General features: G+C 40.0%; 1 protein-coding gene across 3 annotated transcripts in view; it reads right to left on the reverse strand.

The window, feature by feature from the left end:
- Positions 1–18,426, reverse strand: part of LOC116694354 (PDZ domain-containing RING finger protein 4) — a 195,291-nt gene that overhangs the window by 16,048 nt on the left and 160,817 nt on the right. For all 3 annotated transcript variants that reach the window (XM_032524069.1, XM_032524068.1, XM_032524070.1), the window contains 2 exons: positions 2,401–2,654; positions 225–327 (listed from right to left, as the gene is read on the reverse strand). In XM_032524069.1, the coding sequence (XP_032379960.1) occupies positions 225–327; positions 2,401–2,654 (357 nt within the window). The remainder of the gene's footprint in view (positions 1–224; positions 328–2,400; positions 2,655–18,426) is intronic.

Genomic DNA, 18,426 nt, shown 5'->3' on the forward strand with positions numbered 1-18,426 from the left:
ATATGTATATATATATATGTGTATATATATATATATGTATATATATATTATCTTTATATCTTTGGCATTTGTGTCTGCAACTTCTTGATACTTATCTGTTTACTTTATGTTATTAGGTATGTACCACTATATATCAGCTATAAGATTAAATGAGCTGATAATATTAGCCATACCAATGAATCTGTCAGGCTTTAGTAAGCAGTGATGTAAAGTACAATTCCTACCTCATACTCAAACTCCTCTGTCCTCTCTCCATCAGCCGGTACAGGGGAGAGGTAGCCTGTCCCTTCATAGTAATCCTGGTCCATTGTATGAAGAGAATGACAGCTGTCGGGGGAGACAGGCAGAGGAAGAAAAAGAGGGAAAGGCAGACAGGGAGGGAGGCAAAAAGAGGTGGTGAGAAATGGGGCGTGAGTTTCAAATGCTTTCAATACCTCTAAGTGACAGGATTCCCTTGCCTTTGTCTTTGCTGGAATCCAAAGAATAAAAGGATTTGTCAAGGGCTTTCAGTACCATTGGAGTGTGTGTGATAAAAACACAGCCCCTTGTTAATAACAGCATATCCACATGATTTGCTTCCTACTCTTGACAGACAAAACCCCCCACATTGTACAGTGTAATTCTATTATGCTTCCCTCAGTCACTGAACAAAACAGGCCCAACAAGATGAGCAGCTCCAGTGCCACACAAGATAATCACAGTGGACAAAAAACTTCAAAAAGACACTCTGTTGAGCATGTTGAGTGATGTGTTCAGGGGCTGTCTGACTCTGAGATTACCCCGCACTGTAAAACTGTCTTAAAACAATTTTACTGTTACAAAAATAGACTGATACATGTCAGAATGGTTTATACCTTCCCCGTAGAGGATTGTATGGTGATAATGTACAATATATATATATATATATATATATATATATATATATATATATATATATATACAGTATATATATATATATATATATACACACACACACACACACACACACGTATACAACAATGATTTGGGGTCGTGTTTATACCTAGTAACACTGACGATAACACACATTTTTTATGATGTTTTTAATATTGAGCATCCAGACAAGCAATTATTGTCTAAGCAAATTTTAAATGATAAATGGCAACAGATACTCAAAGAATTCAATATGTTTATGATTGTTGGAATTAATGATCTACTAAAACAGATGAATACTTTATATGCATGGTTCACCAAGACCATGCTGACTTCCCAGTTGTGTGCTATGAAGCTGCCTTGCCATTGCCTTGTGGTTTCATTCCCAAGAGGTGAAACCCAGAAACTGTTCTGGTTTACGGTTTACTCATCCTTTGAGATGAACAGAATATAAACTAAAATGTCAGAAGAGGAAATAATGAGCCCTGTTCTTTTTGTTGTTTTCCAGGAAAACCTCTTGTTGATACTTTAAACTCTCAAGATTTTTTGTGTGCATATTTTTTATGCCCTCCTCCCACATGAACAATAAAAACATATCTTTGAGGTATTGCACTACCCAACATCCAGTTGAGATGTGATTAGACTTCTAGCAATTGTACCACACAAGTGTTGTTTTGAGCCACTTTGCATGTCCTTTCATCTCTTCTAAATTTATAGACACTCAACAAACATATTTAATCTTACAGCTGAGATATGTTTCCGTGCATGATTATCTAAGCAGACAGGGGACATGTGAAAGATACTACAGCATCAAGGAAAACAGATTCAACAGTCACACTGGATATTAAAGTCACTTAGGGCTGTCATTTACAAGATCATTTTTAGTGAACTTGAATTGCTTATGATACGTATTCTAAAATTTTCCACATTTGCTGATATATTTAAATGAATGCTTTATATTAAACTTAACATTCAAATGTCAAGCACACATTACACATACATTATGTATTAATGGTTAATTAGGACCACTTAGCCCTGTCCTAATTTCTCTTTTTTTCATTTAGTGTGTCCCATTGATGAGAAGAAAATGTGAAGGACATTGAGACTCTCATTCATCAAACAAATCTATATTTATCAGACTATGCAGCTGGTTAGACACTTCATTTATATTTAACATGCGTCTTGCATAGTTGTAATGCTAATCCTCTAAACACTGATATTTCTGCTTCATAGCTCAACAACATTTCTCACTACTTGGTTTTTCCCTTTTTAATTACCATGAGTCACTGCCAAAGTCAAAACAAGGACACAACAACAAACTCTTGTGGCACTAAACCAAAATCCTTCCTAATTATATCAAATCAAATACAAATATATTAAATTATATCAAATCACTGGCCTCCTTTAAACTCTAATTCCCGCTTTGAATTACTATCAATCATTATTCACATCTATTTTGCTTAAGTATAGTGAGCATTGATGAAAAATGACATTTCCTATTGTACGTACCTGTCAGAGAGCAGAAATGGACAGACGTCAGGCACAGGAGGGGTCGAAGGCCGGAGCTTTGCCAGCGCCATGATGTGTTCAAAGGTGATGTCGGTCTGAGTGCACACATCGACCACATGGATTTCCTGAGGGGGGCCATGGGGGCGGCCACTGGGGGTCCGCCTGATGACCTGCACCACGACGGGGTCCTTGGAAGCCCGAAAGGCCTCCGCAGTCTCCTCATGGTTGGATTTGGACAACTCCTTCCCATTCACCTGAGGAGGACAGGAAAAAATTGTACTTGTGCATATTTTTTCTACATATATACACACACACATATACACACACACACACACACACTGTATATATATATATATATAAAATGTATACATACAAACACAAAAACATGTGCTTTTTTTGTTGTGCCTTTTTGGTTGACTGTTGCTATAGAAACATTTCATGGAAGCAGAGCCATGCACAGCTGGTTCAGCTAAACCTCAGTGCAAAGACCAAAGACTTTTCTGGCTAAGTGACATAAAAGCCAACAGAGAAGCCAAGCACATAGCTAATATTACTTTTACTCTAGTTTTAGTTTTATTATGATGCAGGTCTGAGAAATTTATGTAAAACCAATACACTCACGAATACCCGTTAGTCCGTATTTGATGCTCATTCAATCTGCATACAACAACGTTGAGCTCTACATCCTTGCAACTACACTACTGCCTGCTTTCAGAAATGGATCTCCTTCCACCTCCTCAGCCTCCCTTATTAGCATGTAGTCATATGTGACTTTTGAATGTTCTTGTTAATGTGTTGACTTTGATTATGTTCATTTAATACCGTGTATCTAAACCTTTGCCGGGACAGTCTGTCTCAACCTTTACTGGAGAACTTAAGAATGAGATCCCAACAATACCACTTCCAGTATCTAAACATGCAACATGCCACCCAGGGCCATTTCCCCATACAATACTAATATATACGACAGCTCTACAGTTGTGTTCTGGGTGAATACATTCAAATTTACATCTTTTCCTCAATGTCTTCTCGACAGATGATCAAAAAGAAATCTTTATGAATATAAAAATTGGAAATCATCCACAAAAGCACAGTGGACTCTGTTCACTCAGACCATCTTCAAACTCATCTTCACGAAATTAACTGGATTTTCTGGCAGATTGATTACCATTTGCACTACAGCTGGCACATATAAAGAAAATCGTTGCTTCATTTAACGCCAGTATTTTCTCTGGACGAGAAACCATGGCTGTGGAATACCTTAGAGAGTGTGCTTTGGTATAAATGCGGAAACCAGAGATTATAATTTAGATAACCACAGAAAGAAAGATAAAAAGGTACAGCATAATTACATTTGCCTTTGTATTTAAATATGGGTTTGGAGTGGAGCATTTTGCACGCTCAGCAAACTGAATTCACTTTAAATGTGGAAAAATACAGTGTTTCAGAACTTTCATCATAAACTCTCTTTCAAAAGCAGCACAGTGGTAAAAAGAAAAACGCATAGCCCTCTTACACTCAGAATATAATAAAATGACCTAAATTCACGAGCAGTGGACAGTTTGTGTATGTAATGCCTCTAAATGAACGTCAAGGATCCAGAAGTTGCCAGGGAACTCTTACAGAGAGTGCTTATATTTTCAATCCCAGATATTTCACCACTAATTCTTTACTTGTGGTTGTTCTATGACGCATCTCACTGCATTTGACACAGTACATTTGAGAAATGACTGAACATGTTTTGAGCAGCACTAAAGTGATTGTGATTGATAGAACCTGACAGCATAAAGGCTCAGTAAAACCAGGCTCAACACGGATGTTTTATTTTATATAATGCATACTGTATGTCTGCCTACATGTTATATATTTCTTAAATGAGTCCCCATCTAAAATATAACTTAGTGGATCAGTATGTGCTTACACAGTACACGATGTCTGTGGTTTTGGCTTGAGACAAAGGCTGCAATTCAGTTTTTTCTAAAGATTATTATTGATTCATCTGCTGATCATTAATTTGAACCATTCACCATTCACACACATCAGCAGCTGTACAAGGTGCCACCTTCTCATCAGATCAACAGTCACACATTTACACTCTAATGGCGCAGCATCGGGGGCTACTTGGGGTGCAGTGCAACTCAGGGTTCAGTGTCTTGCCCAAGGACACTTCGACATGGGACTGCAGGGCCAAGATACCTTCCAATTGGCAGACGAGCGCTCTACCACTGAGCCACAGTTATAAACAACAGTGTGTTACGATCATCCCTGGTGATTCACATATTCACACACTTCTCAATGGGTGTCTCTGGAGACTGAATGATGCCCTACAAAACAACTTGTTCAAATGTTTCTAAGCTTTAACAGTCGCCATATATAACTCCCTTAGCTCTTGTTGTGCTCTGGCCTGGTCCCCTGCCTTCTGATGTGACCTTTGTTTGTAGTAATGGTGCATTAATTACCTGAGTGGGAGATAAAGTGGGTCAAACCACTCCTGTGAAACTGCAGGGTAATTTGGAGGAAAAATAAAGATGCGGTCTCGCAGCCTCCCTCATCCCTCTTTCCCTCACACTCCAAACCTGCTTTAATTGGGGGGTTGGCCAGTCAGTAGGTTTTAAATACTGCAGCACATACATTAGAGTTAAGTACTTTATTAAAGATACATGAAGCACTATAATAATTATCTTAAATAGTTTGTCTGACTGTGTACATCTTTCTCTCTCTGTCTTCGTCTTTTTTCCTGCTTGTGTCTCACTCCGCAGGATAATCCTGGAACAGGGAGCCTGGAGGAAACAAAGGAGTTGGAGCAGACAAATGAGGCAGCCTATGGCGTATGACAGTCCCGGAGAAAAATGATCAAATTTCCCAGCTCGCCCTCTGGTACAGCCTGTCTGGTCCAGGCTCCTCCTCCAAACCTCAGCACTTGCTAGCCATACTCCATGACCATAATAAAACAAGAGGAAACATGTCAGGAAAAAGAGGAGGGAGTGTTTTTTTTTTAAATTCTCTTCACTGGTTTTCATGAGGGCCAGATGGAACAATTAATCCCCAATCAACACAAGAATATTAAGTAGCCTTAACTTCAGCATGAGGGACTTTGCCATCCTTGTGGTGTCCCCTTGGCTGAGGTCTATCCAGCTAAACACACTGCCTCAGTTAGTTGTTTGGATCGGTAGTCCTATCTGACAGATGGGAAGGGTTTTATAAGCCTGGCTGCAGCTTCCTCGATATGCTCAGATATTTACACACTAAAGCACAGTCCTTGAGATGTCTTGGGACAGCTCTGCAAACTGCATCATCAGCTAGCATGTCTAAAGACGCTGAAGGTGATAAAGTGGAATTTTAAATGGGAATAATTTTTGCAATTGGCTTTATTCCCAAAGAGCCTTAAAACTCTCAAACTTAAACATTATTTTTTCCCACATTTACTGCTTTACGCTCAGAACAAGCTGGAGACTCTTAAAGTTTCATCAGACATATTTTGATGTAGTTACACTAGAATAAACTATCCTCTTCAAGAGTGCATACAAGATATTCATTCATAAACACCCGCTGGTAAACAAAATCTGTTTGTAACAAATTATTTAGCAGCTGTTGCATTTATTAAGTCTAATGCAGCTCTGCAAGTACTTCATGGCCAAAAGAGCTCCATATGTACATTAATTACCTTATTGGTACTGAAACAAAACAATGTTTATTTTTCACAAGAGATCATTTACTGGATAACTGGGCCAGGAGATAATCATCAGGTAAAAGTGAATTTGGAAAGAACTGGACATTGGGATGGAGTAGCTGGACCAAGACACATCTGCTGGCTGTTTGCATATGGATATGCAGCAGCTGTAGCCAGAAGAGAAATGTGTTCATTCAAAGCTCCAGAGACAACCACCAGCCTTCCCACAACAAAAGCAGTAAACCAGCTTAGTGGAGTGCAACGGAGGGATGAAACCTCTTTTCTTTTCCTTCATTTTCTCTGTGGCAGAGTCCCATATTGACAAAGACATGTGAATATTGTGTACGAGTGCCTCCGTTTCAGTAAATATCACACGTCACTTTAAGCTGTTCTGAACTGTTAAGGGCAAACAAACAGACCTTCTTGAAAACTTCACCAAAAGTCACTGTTTTTACAGCTTAGCAAATAGTAGCCTACAGCAAAGCACCATCCTGAAGGTTTTCTCATCTGTGTCCAATCTTATCATCCATCCTCCAGGTATGAGGACAAGCAAGAAAGAAGAAACACATAGCAGCTTAGCTTGACTCCTCGGGCGTCTCTTTTGTCAGTGCTTTTGTCTCATTGACTGTTGTCTACCATCAATATCTCCACAGACCGAGGGCAGAATGTAGTGACAGTGGTAGTAAAGTGGGGCCAGTTTATCTGTTAGGATGTCAACTTGAGCCACATATGATGCTTCTTCTGCTGAGGGACCATTTCTACGGCAGGAGGCACAGACACTGCCGGCAGCTTGCAGGGGATTACTGATAGAAGTGATTGATGTACTTCTTCTGCAAGGAGAAAAGGCAGCCCCAGGCAGTATACTCTAATAGTCCATTAGCTTTTTTATGCCTTCAAGTTAACTGCAAACATTGCTTTATGACTTGCATGTAGCACTTTGAATCTTAATGAAATGTTTTTGTTTTTAATTTTATAGAGTTGTATGCTGTGCACAAGGATAAAGTGGCTGTCTTCACTGGTATCCTCGTTGAACTGGAAATGCGCTGAATTCAATGAAGGTCATACTTTCTACTTTATCTACACAGACAAGTAAACAAGGCTTTCAGCATCAGTAGAAAGAGCATCAGAGGCTATTTAACCAGAGCTTGTAAACCTTGGATGTTGTGCTTAACATCTGTACATGTAGTAAGCATCCGTCATAGTCTATATCTCCTGTGTACTGTCACCTGCTGGTTTGAGTGGCAGCCTGCGGGGTGTTAAGTGTATGCAGGCAGATGGAGAAAGTGTAAAGTGTAGGTCAGGAAGCCTCGGGAGTGTAACACATACAGCCGTCGATTACACGCTTGTTCTATCTCATCACTTGGGAAAAAAGCAACATAACCTGTCAGCGGTAAGGTCCAGTCAACTGTGTGGAGACATTAGATAAAAGAGCAAAAGGAGACTAAGGAGTGGTGACAGTCATAGGCGGATTATAAAATAATGGGCCCCTTGGCACGGACGCGCAAAAACCCCCCACAACAGGGCAGGTACACTGACTTGCAGCCAACAGCACAATAACTTTATTCACCTGTACCACAACAGGATTTAGAGCACACATACCTATACAAACTGTTAACGGAAACAGTATATTAAGTAAGACATACATTTGCTCACATCAGGATTTACAGCACTGTAGCTGGGGTGGATAACACCATTATGAGATCTTCATGAACTACCACTTTGGACTTGTCTATGAAATGTAGTTTGACATGTTTGGAGTAGCAATCAGTCATGTCACGGGGAAAAGGTTTAAGGCTGTCTAGTTCCCTTAGACAGAGCTTCTAATGTTGTTTTGCATTTGCTTTTTGGATTTCTCCCACACAAAGTTGAAGGGACAATTTTACATAGAGTACTCAGTCCCTCTAAAGTCCTATAGATAAACTGAGGGGAGAAACACTACAAATGTGTGTGATGGTTTCTTTCTTGTGACAACTTCAAAGTGAATGTTTAGGCTATTGCTTCAGTTTTTCAGTAGGACTTTTGGGACTCTGTTATTGTACACAACTACGCCCTTTGACTACGTGATGATAAATGTAAAGTGAAAAACAGCAACTTCACGCAGAGGCTCTGGCTTAGGGGCCCCCTGAGCCCTTGGGTCTGGTAGGCCTCTTCAGTAATAAACCGATAGGAACAGTGCCAGAGGTGGAGGTACATGGGGGTAGCATGGACACTGGCAATATGCTCTGGAGATAGAAGAGGGACCACCATTACAACTGAGTGCTGATGGAATTATGATAGAACTCGGAAAATGTGGAAAGGTCAACCAACTGTGGATAAGACACAACAAGACATTGTGTGGATTAAACCTACTCACATATCTTAGGCAAATAGAGGTAATGCAAAGTCAGTAGGGGAATTTTGTAACCTTTGGACAGAGCAAGGCTAGCTTTTTCCCTGTTTCCAGTCTTTATGCTAAACTAATCGGCTGCTGGCTTTAGATTCATAATTAGCGTACAAGAGATTGAGATCCATATTCTCATCCTTGGCAAGAAGGAAAATGAGCATATTTCCCAAAATGTGGAACTTTTTCTTTAGACAGGTTTCTAACTAAGTAACTGTAGCTGCACAATTTTGTATTTCTGATAGGATGTTTTATATCAAAATGCTCCTTGGAAGTTCTGAGACGAGCATGTTATGCTTTTATTAGAGTACAGTAAAAAGATGACGGCAAATATGGGGCAGGAGCGCCCTTCTGAAGTCGTATATGACCTCTCTCCTCATGTGTTAGTGTCACCAGGCCTGCAGCATTGGCTTTTTATCAAAGAACTAGATATTTTCGAATGCAGTGGCTTATCTTTAAAAAAATTCTAATTTATGCCATAAAAAGTTTAAGAAATGCTCCAACTGCCACTGATGTTCCATGGCTTATGCAGAAAATTAACTGGATTTATACTCCCGGGACCCTGAACGGCAAAAATAAGTCATTTCACTTAGTTATATTGTGTGTTGATTTCCCAACTGAGTGTATGCAACAATAGAAAGAATGGTGAGAGCACTGCTGACTGACTGCTGCAGTCTGCGGCTCCAAACAGCAGCTACACTACACTGCAGCACAATGCCGATGTGTTACAATTCCATCTTTCAACCTGTAAAATTTATTTCTCATTTTCAAACATAATATACTATATAAATACAAGTGAGAACGGAAAACATTCAGTAGAGATGGTGGAATTAAATAATCCCTCATGTAATTCCAAATGCTGGAAGGTTGAGTTTTGATGAGCATGACTGCTACATCATCCGCTCAGGGAGAAAGGGTTCCTCTTTACACCCAAATGTCTCATTTCAATAATAAGTGTCAGAATAAAATAAGGACCAAGGTCTGCTACAGTACAGCCCTTATGACTGCATAAATCACTCCCAGACAGTCAACCCTGTCTAAGCCACTGAAGCAATGCTCCAATGACATGAGAGCATATATGAGAGAGAGCGAGAGAGAGAAAGAAAGAGAGAGAGACAATACCACTGGGGAAATCTGACAATCCCCTCAACATCTCTACATGAACTATTGTACAGGCCTACTTTAACCCCTCCAACTACATAAAACACACTCCACAAGGCCCCTGGGTTATTCACATTAAAGGCTCTACAGTCTGCTGCTGAGGTTGTATGCCCGCAGAACATTTGATAACTTCTGGCAATTTTCTTCTCTGAGCACCAATCTTATATAGAGCACTCCCTTTACTGCACAACTAGTTCAAAGTGTATCAGCTCATTCAACTCACTCTCAATACATTTATTATCCAATCTTGTGCCTTAATCGCTCAGAGCAAAGGACAACTGTTTTAAAAGGACAAAGGGGGAAGAGATCTTAGCATGAACTCTACCAATACTCAAAGTCAAAAGTTCTGAGCAGCAAAGTAAGTGAAGAAAGCCCAAAGCTTGCAAATGCAGTGTCATCATCTACTACCACTTCCATTTCCTCCACTTTCCCTTTTAAGCCTGGCTTTGTCTGCTGTGTCGTGGGCAAATACTAATCCCAGTAACACTTATTTACTTTGACAATTCAAGTGTTGGCTTGTTTGTGGTCATACCAGGATTTGATGTCAGAAATGTGTCTCCAAGTAACTCCAAAGTTGTCCAAATGTATTTGTATGTTGTGCGTTTTTAATTAGCTGGGATCTTACCGTGTGAAAATCTTCACCATGGGGACAGGACTTCTAGAGTGCTGTGTGCAATCACCAGGATCAACGTTAAACTTGCTGTTGATGGTTAGTAAATACATTCAAAATATTGGTAACTGTTTGCTAAATCTTAATGTGTCATTTTTTATTCCTAAATGTGTTAATACAGAATATGGGCATTGTAATTACATTAATGAAATGCTGCTGAAACCTGAAACCAACAGCTTGTCCAGGCCTTCCAATACCAACAGCATGACCAAAACACACGCACACACAAGTGTGCATACAGATAGGACGAAGAAATTCAAACTCAAGCATAATGTGGTGCTGCGCATGAAATATTGTTGGATAAAGACTGTATTTCATCAGATTTTTTTGTACTTGGACCTTTTTGTCAGAAGCACTGTAAAATAATAAGAATGTGAGACAATTGTACTATCCTATTTTGGCTGGATTAGGAAATTCAGCGGTGGAATCTAAATATGATTTGGGACTGGTGAGAGAAACTGAGTGCAAAGTTAATCAGCTTGTTCAAGGTTAATGGTACATGCAGGGTATATTTGTCAAGGATATTTAGAGATAATCTCTGTGCTTAACTTTTAAGATCTTGCTATCTTGGAGTGAGTTTTAATGTAAAATGGAAGGAGAAAATCAAATTAGAGAAAAAGTGGCACTCGGGTGGATGAATAACTAATAGATGAACAGCCTCCTCCTTGGTGATAACTGGTAATTGGTTTGGGAGGGTGGAATGGAGTGGGGGATGGGGAGTAGTCAGATGATGCTATGTGCTGTGCAGATCAGTAAAATGGCCTGGCTGGCATGAAAAGATGTTGTAAGGAGTAATGGTGCCATCCATATGCTGACTGAAGAAAATCAAGGGGATACAGTGATGGAACACCTCTAAATGTGCTGAGAGTAAGGCAAAAAGTATATACGACAAATAGCAGGTATGTACAGCACTAAAAAGGCACAAAATACACACTAAACACACAAAAGTGCCACCACTGCTCATTCCTTGCTTTATCTACTTGTCTGTATAGCGTTTCTGTTGTCTTCTTGTGTACAATACATTTATACTGAAGCTACCTAAATAGGAAAAGGAACGTTTTTTGTTTAATACGACTTAGGGGTTAGTTCTGACCATCATCTATATCGGCAAAGATAACATTGTACTCACCGAAGTAACTGCTAAACTCTGGGAATGCAGTGACAACAAATTTCATGGGGCAGTAAATGGAGTTCAATTAAAAGATTGACACCACTCAACAGTCTCTCGTCATTGCCTGGCAACCTTACAGTGAGGATAAAAATCACTGCACCCAAACAAGAAATATTTACACTTCAACTTTTGTACAGATGGGTTGTAACGTTAAGTACTTCTACTACTGAGAAGCTGGTAGGCAGATTGTTCTTACATTGTAACAAAGCCAGGCTAGCTAAGCTAACCAGCTGCTGGCAGTACCTTCACATTTAGCATACAGATACGAGAGTGGCATCGATCTTCTTGTCTAACTCTCAAAGAAAGTGAATAGGCTTAAGTGTATGTCTACTGTAACTAGACTTTGGCCATTTTATTTTCATTTACAGGAAATAGAAGGTGGTAGCAACCTGACGCATCAATTATAATCCCTTATTTCACAGGAAAACTGTATAAATGAAACTAAGCTAAGTATGGTACCGTAGGACCAGGACGTTGATCTGTAAACTGTAATGGATGTTTACAACAGCTTGCAACAGTTTGGGTAGTAATCACACTGTTCCCATTGGTTGTTGCCACATTCCCAGATTTCAGCAATCAACTTGGAGACTATTACAGGAACAAATAATGGCAAAAACTAAAAAATGAAACCCAAGTTGGAATGAACCAGATTTATCCTTTATTTTATGCTATTTCCCATGAAGAGTGCAGATGAGATGACACAGGTAGCAGATGGCACTAGCAATGCTTTCTAATGCCAGGGCCGGTCTTGTTCACGGTAGCCTGGGGAGACTTTTAAAGCGGTAAATTGTTTCCTTCACGTTTAATATGCTCATCTGAGCAGCAGAGGCAATTAACATTGGATAAGCATTATTTACATAATGCCAGAGACACTTGTGATCAACAACAAAGGCGTCTCTTCTGACCCCTCGCTTACTGCCTCTTTGTCTCTGGTTTGGAAATTAAAGTAGAGGTCAGACAGTGGCACATGGAGCTGTGAAGGTTTGGAAGGTCAGTCAGGACCCCCACAGCTGGCCACTGATCTGCCTGTTAGCCATTAACTGGGAGCCAGTTCAAGTGGGGTGTCAAGAAAAAGGGAAATGAATAAATGAATGAATAAATGAAACAGGTAGGGTCAGAAGATGAAGGAAAATGAAATCTAAACTACAAGCTGTTTCCAATTCTAGGCTTTCTGCTAAATAAGATGTCACTCCAAAAACAATTTATTTTTGCACATAATGTATGTGATTGCAGATACAGTATATTGTGGCTTAGGCTGCTGTTTTTAATACTTTCCCCAATGGCAAATCGAGTAGTTAGTGTCCCATCACAAATGTCAACCACAACAAAGGACTTGACAAGAGAGCAGACCAGTAAAATCAAGAGTGTGTCATGGACCGACAGCGAGCAGGTTTGGTCAATGGTGCCAATGTCAAAGACAACAGAGGGAGAGTATTACTGATGATAGCCTGAGGCTGCAAGAGCTGAACTCTCATTCAAGCTTTCTTTGCACCAAATACATCCTCAAATATCAATTCAAACACTAGAAATGTTTCAGAGAAAGCAAAGCTGGGGGTGGATGTCTGGCAAGTAAATGGCTGGTGAGTTTTCATGAATTGTCAGATTTACAGAGTCACAGGATTAAAAGGCCTCTCTGATGCCCAAAGTGTAAATACAAAGTTATTGACTTCAGAGTACTCAGCAAAGCTCAACACCACAGGGATCAAGCTAACATACGGCAAATACTGCTATCTCTTTGATTTCACAAAGAGCAGTTTTAGTCCTAGTCCTAGCGCGTAATTATGTTCACCTAAAAACTAACAATTTACACTTCAGCAGGGAAAATCCTTAGATGTAGTTCTTAGAATGTGAAGACAATGCATTTGACTTTTCTGTATGAGGGAAAGGACAGCAGATAGATCAGAAGACACATCCAAAAGTGATCCCATTTCAGTCGATAGACACATAGCAGTATATAAGATCAAAACTTCCAATGAAAAGGAGAGCTTTTCAATTAGGATGGCATTTAAAATGAGACAGTGATGAAGTTGCTGATGATAATCTTTTACTTGTAAAGAGCAGCACCACAAAGCATGACTAAAAGGAAGGACATTATCTTAGAGGAGTGATCACAGGTGTAATCAATCTACTTCAAGGCACCCACTGTGTTGTTCATGGCACAGGGAAAGCGCCAGAGAGGTTAGAAGGGGTCAATGTTTGTGGTTTTCTCTCAACTCACTTGAGTCTTACTCCTTGTCAGGTCGCCGAGTCAATGAACAAAGGGAAGTGAAGGAAATTGGATGCAATCCAGTGCTTCCCATTGCGTCCTGATTACACAATCTGAACCGAGGAGGTAGAAATGATGCTCAGAATAGGTACTGTATACTTGATCAAAAATACTGTACCTTTTTACATCAGACTAGAGATACAAGGAAGGACATGAAACCCTAATCACTCACATTGGCCTTCTCCTCAAAGAGGGTGAAACTTATGCCATGTTCAGGGCACACCCATTGACCATATAATTAGATTCAATTCAGCCTCCTAGTGGCAAAAACAAGTGCAGTAGAACAAGACACCTTTAATCGATCACTTGCAAACAAAACAAATAACATCTTAAATTGGCAGTATTTTGACCAATTATTTAGTTTCCTCTAACAAAATATGAACTTGATATTACAATGAAAATTTGATTCTGATAAAACTTCTTCTGGCACGTTTATAAGTATAGTCTACCGCAGGTGCAGACCCAACATATAAATATTACTATTAAACTTTTTAATGGCACTATTCAGTTCGTATCATGATTTATAACCTACGATTTGATACAAAGCTCAATTCTTTTTTTATAGGGGGGGGGTCAATCAATAACCCCCACATGGCATCATTTTGTCATTGATTAAATCCAACTTTGCAACACAGGTAATACAGAGACCTTATTTATTGATATTGATTGATTTCAATGTTGATCGATCGAACACCAAATAATTTTTTGTTTCTTTTCTTCTTAAAATAATGTTTCGAAAATTGATTCGGTGGTTCATTAACTTGTTGGAATGAGACATAAAAATAATGGTGATGGTAACAGTAATGGACAGATCCGCTCCAAACCTGTAGGGGGAACAAAGAAGAAAAGTGCTTTGGTGCTTACTGTAAAGTTAAAAGCTAATGCTAATGTAATTCTTAGAGGGTAACGTAAGATTACGACACCGTCTAACACACTCGTTTATTTTTAGTATGATGGTTTTGACCACGGGTAACAACTCTGAGTTAACCCACAAATTCATCAATAATGTTAACTGTGTAGATAGATCACTAATCTAATGGTAATTTAGCTAGCTAGCACACCTCTGTCGTCTGCCTCAGTCTCCCGGCGCTGCGATGCTTCAGTCGGGATGAGAGCTGACAACAGCCCGGGGACACATCCATTCTACAGTCAGCCCCCAGCCAGATTTTTTATTTTATTTAAACTGATCATAACAGTCAAATACAACACAACATACATACGATTGACATTCATTACATCAAATCATCGTCTCTATAGGCTTAGGTGGACAAGCTGGTAGGCAGAGAAAAAGAAGAAAAAGAAAAAACCTTATTGATAAATCTTCGACGTCACACATAACTCATATAGACCCAGAGTTTTTACTGTCTTGGTATTTTTTGAGTATTTAATGGAATCAATGTAATTTCTAAACTCAGTCTTAAAACCAAAAAAAAAGTTTACAACCACTGATTTTGTTCCTATGGATGTGGTATTTAACATACAAGCCCCCAGTCAGCTAGCAGCCATCCCGGTCAGCACTTAACTCCGGTGCTAAGGATGCCAACAGCAGTTTACTGAACAGACCCAGGCACCCAAGTCAAACAGCGGCCACTTGTAACATTACACCTCTGTTAGCGTTACCAGTGCCCCCCCCCCCCCCTTTTTTGGCTTTTAGCCATCTTTACAGTAAGCTAAACTTCCCAGACAAAACAGGGATAAGGCACCAAAAGGACTTCTAGTAATTTAAAGATGTGGTAGCACTGGATCTGGACGAGAAGGATAACTCTGGGAGTTGGAAGAGGTGTGTTGTGATTCTGCCTTCTCACACCACGACATAGGTTCGTGGACCTCAGTGTCGCAATTTCGGTTTTATTTTCCATATCATTACAGCCCTAGTACTATTATGTATTACTGTCAATATTGAGATTGCAATAATAAAGCATGCTAATTATTTGTTCTTGTCTGGCTTCCTCACACAAGCAGTATTCCTGTCCAAAATCCCATCGAACAACATTGAGAAGTGATTTCTTTTTCTTTTTAATTGTAAAAATTATTTGGACCTTGGCCACAGTTGGCTACCATTTTCAATCCAAAAGTTTTGACCCCCTTCATCAAACTGTATTTAAAAAAAAAAAAGGAAATCTTACTTCCAAGTGAGAAGCAATGACAGAAATGACCAAATAGTGCCTTGTCAGAGAGTATTAGTATTATTTAAATGGCATTAAAGGCAATACAGGCCAATTGCTGTACTTAAGACGTTAATGTCACAGCTGAGTGCTTCACATGAAAGGATGACCCACAGGAGTCCCCACATCACTGTTTACAGCAGAGATCAAGTAAACTCTAATAGAAATACAACAATGTCAGCCAGTCTTTTCTGAATGTAATGAAACACCTGTCAAAACATGTTTATATGACCTGAAGCTTTGCACAGTAAATGAGCTGTAACATTACCTCGCTCTTGATTGAGAATACATTAATAAAAAAATAGTCCACCTGGCAATTATAATGTATGCAAAAACAAGCAAACAAACAATCTTGATTAAGAACACCTGGCACTGCTGTTGTTTGAAGAGTGCATCCAGGAATGATTGGAATGATTTACAGGCAATACACAGCAAAGTTCATGATTAATGATTCTGCCATTGCTTGAAGTTTCTCCAAAAAACAAAAATTAAAAAAATGTGTTGACGAACATATTGAGCTCATGGAGGCACTCCAGAGATGCACTTATTAGCCGGCACTTCGGAAATATTTTGACATTACAAGAAGTGCGCAGACGGCTGTACTGATTGTGCAAACGGATGGGAGATTGGGGGCGGTGGGTAATGTGGTAATGGTATGCATGTGTGGTGGTGGCAATGATGGGGTATGGGGGGGGGTCTTCACACTGTCATGGGAACCATAAGTAGGCCACGTATGTGCCGACTGGGCTGTGTGTTTGGTGTCCCCCGTTTCATAAGGCTCGAGCTCCTTCGCCTAATGGGTGTAATAAAGGATTGTTCATACCATCGTCCGCTCATTTATTCTCATTCCTGAGAGTGAGAGGGGACCGCTACAGCAATCAGCCACTACTCACTCAAGGCAGATTTATATTCTGGCTGTGTAATGGATTCTCCGTGTGCATGCGCATGTGATTGTTTCTGTGTGTATGTGTACTTCAAGCTCATTCCACCTGTGTACAGAGTCAGTACTGTTTTACAAGGTTTTATTCCTACCACCGCAAGGCCAAGATTAAATTTTAATCAGCTACTAAGTGCAATCACAGTCATGATTTAGATCCCAATGAAGCTTATACCCAGAGCCCACACCCACACCATACAGGCTGCAGAGGGGCTGTCATCTGTACTGGCTTGGAGACAGGAACAGGTCACTTGTGGCTGTGGTGGAGCAGGGAGACACTCTTGCCAGACAGTAATGACAGCTGCTCTGCCTTCCCAGCACAGGGTGTGTGGAATGAGGGGTAATGAGAGCAAAAGATGTGAACACTGGATGAGGAGAAGAAGAAAAACAGTATGATGTCCAACTTGGCAAACAAACAATTCACTTTTCCACTACAGGAACTGAAATTAGGTCATGCTGTTTGTAGCCATCTTCATGGGCTTTTATTTCCATTGTTCTCTTGTTCTCTGCACTCTTTGGTGTGAAATTCCTGGAACTAAATTCTGGCCCAACTTAGAAGTTTATGCCTTTACAGTATCTTCAAATTCCAGGTACATTTAAACAGTGTGAGGAATGCTGTTCAACATAACTGGAAACACAGCAAATTACTGCCAGGCCTGCAAGTTATTTTAGAAAAGATTAATAAAAATAAACAAGATTATGTGTTATTTGTGTGAAAAGCAGAGAAAACACAAAAACAAAGCAATTCAATGCACTGAAAGCAGGTTTGCTTTGTAAAGTTCTTTAACATACAGGTCACAGGTTACATTAACTGGTAGAAGTCTATTTGTTTTTTTCTTTCCGTCTTCTCCTGTTGTCTATTTTCCTTATTTGTCTTCAACCACTAAAAGATGCCTAATATTGGCCAGCCCTGCCAAATGTTACTCTAGGCATAAAGACACTGAAGCTATTAGTAATTAGACAGTAGAGTGGCATCCTCTGACACTATCACACTCCTAAACTAGATTCCATGAGCTGAGGAGGGCTGAGAAGTGAGGCACCACAGCAGGGTGCAGCGCACCACTTAGCTCAAGTGGAAGTTTTTCCTTTGTTCTTATCTGCCGGACGGTGTGGACTTGGCGAGCGATTAGGTTCATTTATACCACGGCAGCCACTTGGCAAGGATCATCACTCCATGTGGAGCCAATGTAACACTAGAATGAGACCAAATGGCTTTCTCAATTGGAAGGCAGGGAGGGGGGAGGGGAAGGGTGGGTGTATTGGTGGAGGGCATCTGCTCAACATTTACCTAGTGTTTTATAATTAGATGAGTGCTACTGCTTGGGAGCAACGCGTCTGTTCCACTGTGATTTTCTGATAACAATTCTATGACTTGGAAACAGGTGGAGGAGGGCTGTAGATGGAGACAATTAGTGAAGCTAATAAAATATGAACCATATTGCAACTTTGATGAAATCTGTGTTCAAAACATACAGACTGGCGTTAGGGTGGAAGTTGGTCATGACAAATGCTAATTGGTCCCAAGTAGCAGTAGGGAAACCTGTTAAAGCCTGCTCACATCTGGCACTTATGATTCCTCTCTCTCTCTCTCTCTCTCTCTCTCTCT

This window comes from Etheostoma spectabile, chromosome 8, assembly GCF_008692095.1.
Source record: "Etheostoma spectabile isolate EspeVRDwgs_2016 chromosome 8, UIUC_Espe_1.0, whole genome shotgun sequence".
Lineage (NCBI taxonomy): Eukaryota > Metazoa > Chordata > Actinopteri > Perciformes > Percidae > Etheostoma > Etheostoma spectabile.